At 37.8% G+C, this 11,121-nt stretch overlaps 3 protein-coding genes across 5 annotated transcripts; 2 read left to right on the top strand and 1 right to left on the bottom strand.

The window, feature by feature from the left end:
- Positions 1–388: 388 nt before the first annotated feature.
- Positions 389–787, bottom strand: LOC127265196 (uncharacterized). Its single transcript, XM_051294902.1, has one exon. The coding sequence runs from the start codon at positions 785–787 to the stop codon at positions 389–391; it is 399 nt and encodes a 132-aa protein (XP_051150859.1).
- A 2,412-nt stretch (positions 788–3,199) lies between these two features.
- Positions 3,200–5,761, top strand: LOC127265176 (deSI-like protein At4g17486). Of its 3 annotated transcripts, none has more exons than XM_051294883.1 (5): positions 3,200–3,690; positions 3,848–3,901; positions 4,521–4,772; positions 4,859–5,146; positions 5,242–5,761. In XM_051294883.1, the coding sequence occupies exons 3-5, from the start codon at positions 4,568–4,570 to the stop codon at positions 5,487–5,489; spliced, it is 741 nt and encodes a 246-aa protein (XP_051150840.1). In that variant the 5' UTR covers positions 3,200–3,690; positions 3,848–3,901; positions 4,521–4,567; the 3' UTR covers positions 5,490–5,761. The 3 variants fall into 3 exon arrangements, with proteins under 3 accessions (XP_051150840.1, XP_051150841.1, XP_051150839.1); XM_051294882.1 differs by having other exon boundaries at positions 3,201–3,690; positions 3,848–3,932; XM_051294884.1 differs by lacking the exon at positions 3,848–3,901.
- An 864-nt stretch (positions 5,762–6,625) lies between these two features.
- LOC127265328 (NAC domain-containing protein 13-like) lies at positions 6,626–9,996 on the top strand. The gene is made up of 6 exons (XM_051295080.1): positions 6,626–6,807; positions 8,121–8,335; positions 8,477–8,691; positions 8,780–8,929; positions 9,001–9,319; positions 9,414–9,996. The coding sequence occupies exons 2-6, from the start codon at positions 8,173–8,175 to the stop codon at positions 9,641–9,643; spliced, it is 1,077 nt and encodes a 358-aa protein (XP_051151037.1). The 5' UTR covers positions 6,626–6,807; positions 8,121–8,172; the 3' UTR covers positions 9,644–9,996.
- Positions 9,997–11,121: the final 1,125 nt, after the last annotated feature.

The following is an 11,121-nucleotide window of genomic DNA, read 5'->3' as shown; positions in this document are numbered from 1 at the left end:
CCTCAGAGTAGTCATCACACCTTTTCTCCTTGAAGCCTTCTTCAGTGAGGTACCTAAATTTGTTTGATTTTCTCTAGTCTCTGTTAATGTGCTACGCTTTACATGCCTCAACCATGTCATTGCCTACTTCGCCTCTCCCTTATTTCATGTTTTATTGTTAGAAGTTAATTTCATTGCCATCAAGGGCAGCCTACGCTAATATTTTGACGTCTCTGTTGGAATTATGCAGCTACAATCTAATTTACTCACCATTATAATAGAAACATCACAAATAAGTGCAATGGGAAGTCATTATCCCGCATGGGTATGGGTTAACATACTTTGTATCAGCCTAGGATAGAGACACATTTACTCTTCCATGTGTTCCAGGTTGGGATCTGCCTGAGGGTTAATGCGTATCTTCTTGATCTGAGGGTTCTTTCACAATATCAGTAATAGAAGATTCTACAGAAGGTTCTGTAGGAGATGAAGGATCCTCTTTACTGGATGAAATAGACTCATTTGGAGATGAAGTGGCCTCTTGAGGAAATGAAGCACTGGGGGAGTCGTGTTCAACAGGTTCAAAGAAGATATAAATATGAGAGCTCTCTTGAATCCCATAATCTTCAAGAGGAGCAATGTCATTGTCCAGCATACTACATGGATCAGTGCCAACCATCAGAGTGAGTCGATCTACGGGAAGATTTTCCTGCTGTCCAATTTCTTTCTTGAGGTCTCCTACAGTTGCATCCTCTCCCACTTCAACATAGAACGAAGTTCCTGTGAGTACCTCCGCCAAAAGCTTCATTTCTAAGTAAAAATGGTATATTTTTGCTCTCAAGAGGTTTGATGAACTGATTTTAAAGCGTTTGTGCATGCATATTGAATGTGTGTCTGCATTATTGTGTGACTGTGTACTGTGTGTGAGATATAGAGAGACATAGAGTGAGAAGTGTTCATAGAGACTGCATTCTTGAGAATTAGTTTCATAGGCATGCTTGTCTGTTTAAGGCTGGCGATGAATCCAAATTTTATGAACACTTGAAAGTAACCACTCTGGTACCTTAGGATCGTAATACAAGTTTTGTAATCTCAGGCTAAAGTAAGGGTTCAAACTCGATCTTGAAATAAATTTCTAGACTTGAGTCCACTTGATTTAATATGTATATGAATTAAATGTTATATAATTAGTTTTTTACATAAAGATGTGTATGGTTTCCCTGTTTAACACTCCTATCTGAATGGGGAGGTCTTCAGGTAGCAATTGATATATTTTCCTCTTCCTAGGCTGGGGATGATGCATAAGCTATTCTTATTGACTTGCCTTAACAATGAGTTGAACCGATATACTACGGACTTAGTGTTTGGTCAATGCACTCAATTGAAACCGAATTCAATATCGTCTTTTAATTGTTATGCACCCCTAGTGTGTAAAGTCTCCACTCAGCCGTTTCTTGTTTGTATCAACGTAGGAAAAAAAGAACGCCATAGCGAACATAGACAAACAACCAAAATTTGTGGAGCATTGGTGTTTAGATAAGTGGTTGTTTGGCTTTGGTGTTTATACATGTATGGTTCTCCCTAAGTTGATCCCAAGCAACTTGGCATTGTCCATGGTGATTACGTTTGTGGTTCCACATTGAAGTGACGTGTCGCTAGTTACAGGGAATGTATAGAACTAAGGTCTGAGTTGGTGTGAAAGTCAAGAGGTCACTCAGTTGGCACCATTAAAATCATTTGGCACCATATGTCACTTGCGCCAACTTTAGATCTAAACATATGTACAGAAATACATGTGAAATCCCATCACATTGTCACCAAAATAGGTCATACCAGTCAGCTTATGTTTGAGAGTTTTCTCAACCAACATAACTACACGCATTGTTGTTGACAATAAAAGACTTCAAATTTCAGATCTCTTGGAAGCTTCAAATTTATTTTGTTTGTCAAGATAATGGTGTAAGTTTGCAATTTGCAACTTCAGTCCTAATTATAAAGGAGTGCCTTTTCCCATCACTTTTGGCACTTTTCAAAGCCTATCTTAACTTACAAGATTTCCCACAATATGATTGAGAGTTATCTCTGTCCATCTTTGCTTCAAAACTTTACTTAAATCTCAAGATTCCCAAAAAATGACAGTGATCCTTAATTTGACCCTCAAATGGAAAATATTTAGCATAATTAAACAATAATTAATACATCTTCACCCCCCTCCTTCCCACTCCCAAGATATAATGAAAAAGATAATTGATCAAAACACCCAAATATCTATGTGAAAAAGGATATGTTATTTCAAAGGATTTGTAGAGTGAGGCATTTAATGGAGTGAGAAAAACTGTCCTTCCCCCTCATGGCTAAACCACAGACATCATGAAGGCTTCCTACAAGACAAAGTAGCTGTTTCTCTTCATCCAAGAGCTGGCATTTTCTTGGGTGAGTCAACTTCCACATTCAAGTTGACTTTTATCTATAAATTAACCCAAATTTGAACAATCAATCAAAATACTTTCTGGGCTCTCTCAGAAACACCGTTTATTCTCTGTCAAGTTACATTTTTTATTTTTACCTGAGGAAGAGATTCTGTTGAACAGGTACTCTAGTTTGCAAGACATAAATTAATGAGAAAGAATGATGATAAAAAGAATTAGGCAGAGTTTTTGAAGAGGGGTTATAGTCTGCAAATCTAAGCAAATTTTTATCTTTTCATGCCTTGATGAGATATTGAGAGAGCGAAAAATATGGAGTTTTGAGGGAGAAAAGAGCACGTGACTTGGGGACCTCTATGGGGGCTCTACTAAACTTATTAAACAAGTACCTTTTCAACCTGTAGTTAATTTATTGATTTGGGCTATTCGCTTGTGGTGCTTATTATTTTAATTATTATTATTTTCTGGGGAAAAAGTGTTTCAAATAATTGTTTTTGAATTCTGGTGATGAGTGGCTTTAGGAATTATTGATCCATCATTGTTCGAGGGTGCGTTTGTTTAAAGCACTATTTAGCAATTTTGCAGATGATATTTTTTGCCAGCCAAAACAAATTCAAATTATGGTTTTGATTCAGTAGCTTGTCATTTACTCACTTCTTTCACTGCCTTTGCCAGTGTCACTTTATTCTCAACAAACAGTAAACAAGAAACGTTGTGAAAGAAAGAAAAACTAGACTTAAAAAAAAAAAAACTTTATTCCCCCAGCTATTTATGTCTGTAGATATATACAAAAAAGCAGGGTGGGGGAGAGAGAGGGAAGGTACTGTTTTGTGGTGTATCAATCTCTTTTAATTAGCTTCCAAAACTCTTCATTCTTACACCTCTTCTTTAAAATTTATTATTAGTATTATTATTTCTTCTTTCCCTTTTCTTAATCACTTATTTTATGGCCATGGGGCTGCACAAAATACCCACAAGTGCAATAATTTGTTTTAGGTCCAAAACGGAGTTCTTGTGCAGTTTGTAGTGTTCATTTATGTGGGATCTGTCAGAAACAATGACCGTGTGTCAATTAATAATCTAGGAAGGGAAAAAGACACACACTTGTTATGAACCCAACCTTCTTCTCCAGCCTTCCTCCTCTATCATTTTCAAGCATATACAGGTGGAGGTTAGGAATGCATTTTCTGATTTCCATTGCCTGTAAGTGCAAGGATTCTTCTCAAGGAAGTGAAAGCTGAAGAAATCTTTGGGCTTCCTACCCACCTATGCCAATTCCATATCTGTGAGTATTTCTTTCTCTGAAGGTTTTTGTTATGTCTTTCTTCCTTACGGTCAGCATTTGATTGGTGGTGCAAAAAGTTTCCATTCTGTGTGAATTTGTTGAAGCCCTAATATCAATTTTTAAGAATTTCTTGTTTTTTTTTTTTGTTTTTCCTCAGCCTTTTGATGTGAATGTTCTTCCAAATTTGATTGCAAGATCTGACCCAATTGTGGTACCATTCTCAACCCTGATTGACTTCCATGGTAATCTTTATTATTGAATTCTTAGTTTTGGAATAATTTAGTCCATGAGTTGTTGGCTTATTATTTTACTTTTGGTGATGAATGGGGCTGTTGAAAATATGGCGGTGCTGGTGAATTTTGAGGTTGTGCAGCTATGGCCCGTTCACAAGTTTCTTTGTGTGAAACTAATTGCATCGAAATCTACCCTTTCAGAGAGAAGTTGTGCTTATTGCAATTTGCAACTGAGTAAACATTATGCAATTCAGAAAACATCACAATTACGTTAATAAAGAGGACTAAGAAAGCATGTTACAGTGCCTCTTTCTAAAGGAAAAGATAGCTTTTGGAGATATGCATTCGCTAACAATCGATATCTTTTACATCATCGTGCATCCTTAAATATCCATATGTCTTACAACATTGTATATTGTCATAACTATTGATGAGCGAACATTTAGCAGGGTGAGAATTAGATTTGATGGGATATTTATTTTTGTTGCTTTATATCTTATTTCTCCCTGTACGAAGAATCCATTCTTCTTGTGCTTGGTGATTTTTTGCGCTTTCTTCGTATGGCACCTCAGCTTGTTCTCTTGTGTTTTTATTCAGGTATGCAGACTGCTCTAAGTTCTTGACATGCCTGTAGAAGCAGCAGCATGACATTAGGATCAGAAAAAGGGTGGAAATCCATAGTACCGCTCAGTTTGTCTGCAACGCGGGATTTCTGTTTGTTTTCGAAAGTGAAGCCAAATAACTATGGCCCTCAAAACACTCCAGTTCATCTCAACGTATACGACCTGACACCTATGAATGGCTATGTATACTGGGCTGGCATAGGTATCTTTCACTCTGGTGTCGAAGGTAAGCTTGTTGTTGATATTTTTATTATTCTCCTATGGCATAAGAAACTTCAAGAGGATCGATCATACTTTAATTGCTTTTCACAGTTCACGGCGTAGAATATGCATTTGGAGCTCATGATTATCCTTCTAGTGGGGTATTCGAAGTTGAGCCTCGACAATGCCCTGGATTCCAATTCAGGAAGTCCATACTCATCGGGACAACATCCCTGGATGCTGCTCAGGTCAGGGAATTCATGGAATGCCAAGCCATGAGCTACAATGGAGATACATACCACTTGATCATGAAGAACTGCAACCATTTCTGTAAGGACATATGTTACAAATTGACCGGGAAAAGAATTCCCAACTGGGTAAATCGTCTCGCAAAATTAGGTACCTCCTCATATATATATCGATCACTACAACAAAACTGTCATTGTTATGTCCTTAATTAGAATTCATTGCCCGTGTGTTTTCTTCCTGCCTAGGTTCAATATTCAGCTTTGCTCTACCCGAGGCCCTCAAAATCACGGCTGTACAAAATGACGCTAAATACCAAACTTACAATGACAGTGACAAGAGGAGACTGAGGAGCACATTCAGATGCCTATCATCGATCTCTTCGAGGCAAAGGCAGCTCTCGACTTCTTCATTGCTGCTGCAGTCTCCATTGAAAGGATGCCTGCCTTCATGGGAGCTAAAAAGATCAGCAAATGGTTCGCTCAAAGTAAGGTAAAAAGACATATAGCATTCGCATAAATAGCTTGGCGTCGATTTCTTGGGCTTGTTTGCTGTTTTTTTTCTGTGTTATGGTCTAGAAAGACACTAATGTGTGTGCTCCCAATTGCAATGCTTTTGTTTTCTTGCTGATTCTTTCCATCTTTAGATACATATGTGTGTGCTATAGAATGTAAGAACAGTTGTGGATCGAACAAGGAATCAATCATCTAAAACATTTTGTATTTTTGTATATTTAATGGAGACAATGGTGCTGCTTCTCTGCTTTTCCATTTCTATCTTATCTTGGTAGCTAAGAATGTGATGTTCTTCTTACACATCCAAAAAGATTTGGTGTAGGACATGACCTTTCTAGTGTTGACCATTACTCGAATCAAAATGCATCAGTCAAAACCAGATGCATTAAGCAAAGAAAATGATTGGGACAAAGGTACATCTTATCTTCCTACACTTACAGTCAGTGATAGTGATTTTCCTAATAGCAAATGTCCCTTCTTCTACACATAACCCAATTTGAACAAGGGTTCTTGATTGTAAAAAAGATCTCATGTCTGTACAGATCTGGGAATATAATAAAAGACATCCAAATGTGAACATCCTTAGCTTTTCTTAGGATAAAATTCCGATTGGACCACTAAAGGAAACATTATTGTCCTCAATTCTTTGAAACCTATGTCAAATTTCATGGGGTCCCTTCTTGGACTAAAATGGTGGAAAGAAACTATGCACTCGACTACCTAACTGATTCAGATAAAATTCTTTCGTTGTCCGAAGGGTAGTTTTTTGTTTTTTACAAAATGGGGAAGAAGAAAGGTTGGATCTTTTGGATTACAATGATGACAAATTTTACAGCATCAATGTTGAATCAACAGATCAAATCAAATTCCAAAAGAACCCATTTTTGTAAGCCATCCCAATTCATGAGAGGGCTTCGAATATGGACAAAGTCGTAAAGATTACAGCGATTATGAAATTGAAAGATATAAAAAAGTGATATGTTCATGGAAGTGGGCGGTGTCTGATGAGTTTGAACCGTACGCCGTGGGACCCCCACAAGTTGCGTAGCTCCGCCATTGCTACGGCGACACGTCATTTCCCACATCTTGTCGAAGCAAATATAGCCAAATTTCGCGGTTGACGAGTGCACTTTTGGGGTCTCACTAATCCTCACCCCCACCCAATAAAACCTCTGAGAATTGCCCTAATTTTGTTCATGCTTCGTAATCCCTAATTTGGGATTGATTTCTCTGAGGGAAGAGGAAGCTGGGAGAGGAGGAGAGGCCTCAACTCTTCCCCCTAATTTCCGCTCCACAAAGGTTATAAATCATCTCTTGATTTTGCTGGTTGTTCATGTTCATTTTTATGTTTTTTTTTCCTTCCATGGTTCTCAGTTGCGACGATGCATCATTTCTTGTTGTTTTTATCTGATGTTAATGTTATATCTCTGTGTTTTCTTGGGTGATTAGTGGTTATGTTGATTGTTGAACATCTCTGGGCTCTGATTAGATTCTTGAAATAACTGCAATTTGATTTGGTAATTTGTGCTTTCTTGGGAGCCATTGTTTGTTACAGTGATGTTTGATTTAGAATGTCATTGAGTTGAGCTGTGTTTAATGTAGATTTTAAAGGTTAAATTCTGTCCTTATTTGAATGACTCCTTGCCATTGTTGATTGCTCCTTGTTTTCTTCCTATGACTTTTTGGTAGTGTAGTTTGATGATGAATCTTGCATTATTTGCTTAGTGTAATTGGAGATAGACCTCGTCGATCCGAAGATTTCCACATTCATTTAGGGTGTGTTTGTTTGGGCGGAAGTAAAAATTTTGAATTGAAATAATTGCATAATGTGATATAAATAGGTGTTTTTCGTACATGAATCTTTGACAACAATCAGACCTTTAAGCTCTATTTGCTCAACTCATGTTTTAGCCGTGTGTAAAGTTGCTTCAACTCTAAAGCAATTTCTCGATCATTGTGGTAAACTTTTTTGGTAGCAGACATCTCATCATCGATGACAAAGTGGATAACTGTTTTTGAATGTAAAATTGATTTTTTTGTATAATATAAAAAATAAAAATAAGCATTTAATTTGATGTTTTTTTGGTGAAAAATTTTGTTGAATAGTATAAATTGGTTGAAATTCTCGAAACGAACACACCCTTAGTGATGAGATGTTAAAAATGAACATTGCTCTTGCATATTATGGTTCCGAGTTCATTAATGAATTGTTTGCGGCGTAACCGTAGCCGAATTTGTGCAGGTTAATAAAGACTATAACGTATTGTGTAGATCTTGTGATAAGAGTATTCGTATGTAAATGTGAACGATTCTCTATCACGATGACGTCTATTTTACGTAGGCTTGAGTCGCGCTGTAAGAGCATGAGCACAATCCAGCTGTAGTTCGTTAGTTTAAATTAAGATCACATTGATTATGCCCCCATTACTGTAAACTTGTGATAATTATGTGTTTCTCTTAATCTAATCACATTGCTCGTATAGCTTGTGAAATTTACGCCGACATATGTCACCATCACACTGCGGTGATAACATTTTTTTATTACATATATATTTCTCGACTCGGTTAGCCTCTTTATAACGCCTTGTGTCACCTATTACCTACTAATTCAGACGAGGCGCGTTCTTCGGGTCGTCTGCTTCTTCTCGGCTGGCTTGGATTGAAATGTGTACTCTGCCGGTGCCCCCTCCTCCTCCTGAGATCGATCGACACTGGACTAACGAGCAACTCATTTTATTGTTAGATAAGTACACCAAAGAGTCGAATCTCCCGAGCAACGTGCTGGATGATTTAAGCCCTTATCAGCACCCGCCCTCCGTTTTGCCAGGTTCGATTTTTTGGGTTTGATGATTTATTAATTTCGATGCCTCAGGAGGATGAATTAGAGTTAATAAAATTGCTAACTGATTACGATGGATTGTTTAGATTTGCCGAGATTTAGGAAAAATCCCTTTTGATTTGGTTGCAGAAGGATTTTGGTTCATATTCCCCTCCCACCAGAAAACGAAATCGGATCATGGATTGTGGAAACCCGTCGGAGAACCTTGTAAGATTTACTCGAACGACAGCATCATGGGTTGGAGAATCACTCAAGAATATTTCGAAGGAGGAGAAAGAACCGACTGGATTATGCAAGAGTACAGCGTAACCCGGACAGATCTCGGCACCGACGACGCGACAAAGGTCCCAATTACCGCTTGTTTGTATTCATTCGTCGTTTTGTATTCCAGCTGGCTCCATCGTTTTACTTGCGCCGTTCGAAATCGAGCAGGATTCGAGATTGTTGTGCCGAGTCTTCCTCTCCAATGGGCCCCACAACGCCGAAACCGACAACGAGTCGAAGGAGATCGATCTGCTACTAGAATCTATCATCCCAGACATCAACAATCCCTCCGGCCACGATCCACTCGCCGAATCGAAGGTTGGGATCATTTGCAGTTTTCGATTTCCCTATCGCAAAGTTTGTAATTTTATTTATCGGGTTGTCGGTAGGCAATGTGGGGAGAGCTACCGGAGGTGGACGGTATCGAAATGAGCTTTTCTCCTCAAGATTCGTGCGATCGGGATTGCATTGCGAGAGGCGATTTCTTGGAATTGAATGATCTAGTAGATCCCGGATCGGAGTCGTCGAGCTCGAGGAATTCGAGCTGCGCCAGCAATTTATCAGAAGTGTATTTTGATTCTTTGGATTTGCTGCGGGAGATCGAGGAGGACAAGAACAAATTCGTCGGCCAGCAGGGGAAGCCGTCGAATTTGAACCTTAGCGTCGCAACATCTGTCGACAACGTTGTTTTGCAGCGTGCCCCGTCAGGTATGTCCGAAAGTTATACCAAAATTGCCACTGCCATTGCCCCTGTATCAAGAGATTGAATTCCCCTAACATTTTGTCTGAAATCCCATCCTAGGATCTCGACCGAGTGATGCTGTTATAATTGAACCAGTCGAGGGCAATCAAACTGGTCCAGACATCGAAAGTCCAATCAATAAGACAGCTTCAAAACGAAGCCCCTCCGATGGCAATGAGACAGCAATCATCGAACAAAAGGACGCTAACGGCGCCGGTCCGAGCGGAGAAAAGAAAGCCGGTTCGGGGAGATTGAAGAAGATCAAACTGTATTTCTGCTTCTCATTTTGAGCTCAAATCGAATCGATCAGGTCAGTGGTTTCTCTATCCTACCGTGTAGTTTAGTCGTCGAATTTTCGGGCACTGTCGGAACCTGGGTTTGTGGAGTTGTTACAAGATCATGATGGTTGAGTCTGAGGTTGCAAGAAACCCTTTAGAGGGCTGTTTATAGATATAGATATATATATAGATGTTTGTTTGGTTAGAATGAGTGTTTGCTTCTTCCCTTTCCATTGATGATATTGAGTAAGGTCTGTAATATAAGTCTTTGGTGACTTTTATTAAATTTAAGTAACTGAGACAATAAATCAAAGTATGTATGTATGTATTTGCTTGTTTCTTTTTTATAACAAATTCGAACCTAATATTCTGCAAACTAGGCTTGGCAAGTCACACTAGGTGAATCATGTGTGGTAGGTGATCCGAAGGCGTCAGTGGTTTGAATCCATGACCTTACGGTCATAAATACATCCTCACACCACTAAGTCATTCTTACATGACTGTATTTGCTTGTTTCTTTGGGGTGCTTTAATTAGAGCGGTCAACGAGTCGAGTCGAGCCAAATTTTAAGTGTTCGTTAACGTTCGCGAATAAGGTTCGTGTTCGTTCGTTAAGCTTTTCAGTTTGTTCGTAGTGTTCGAGCTCGGCTAGTTAAAAAATTTTATTGTTTGAACTCGTATTTGTGTTCGGCTCGTATATGATCGATTAAGCTTGTTTGTCTCACTTTTTTTAATTTATATATAAATTAAAAAGAAATTTTAGAATTATTTCATTTATATATTTAAATTAATATTTTATTTATTTATTTATAAATTATAATTTTATATGCATATAATATTTGTAATAAATATATTATTTAAACGAATATTCGCGAACAAAGTTCGGGTTTTAGGAGGTCCCTGGTTGATTAACCAAATGTACTTGTTTATATTGTTCGACTCGACTCGTTAACGATGGGAACGAGCCTTAAGCCATCGAATTTAGGAATGGCTAAGTGCGTTCAAAAGCTCTGGTTGCTATTAGAAAATTGTTTGAGTTTCATTGAAATTGTGACAGTCTGCAACAATAATAAATTTGAGGAGGGCCCACTCTGCTTATGCTATTTTGGGTTTTTTCGGGGACAGGGGACACACAAAATGTGTCTTGTTTCGTAAGTGCTGTGAGATTGTTTACCGAAATTTTATTTAAATTTAATATTAAAATAATATATAATAAGATATTTTGTAAAAAAAATATATATATATATTTTTGTCTTAATTCAAATAGTAGAATTTTGAAATTTGGCGAAAAAACCACACTCATTATTAGGTAAAATTAATTTTTTTTACAAAAAGAGTATACTTTGATACCATTCATGTATTAAAATAAAGGATTTGAATTTACAATTTAAAATAAATTGGGTGTTAATAATAGTAATTTTTTATTAGGAGAATCCCAACGCTAATTCCAATGTGGATATTCAACCCATAATATTAACTATATATGTATAT

This window comes from Andrographis paniculata, unplaced genomic scaffold (assembly GCF_009805555.1).
Source record: "Andrographis paniculata isolate CXL003 unplaced genomic scaffold, ASM980555v1 Contig72END, whole genome shotgun sequence".
NCBI classification, from domain to species: Eukaryota; Viridiplantae; Streptophyta; class Magnoliopsida; order Lamiales; family Acanthaceae; genus Andrographis; species Andrographis paniculata.
The sequence above is the reverse complement of the archived record's forward strand: the minus strand, read 5'-3'. Positions and strand labels throughout refer to the sequence as shown.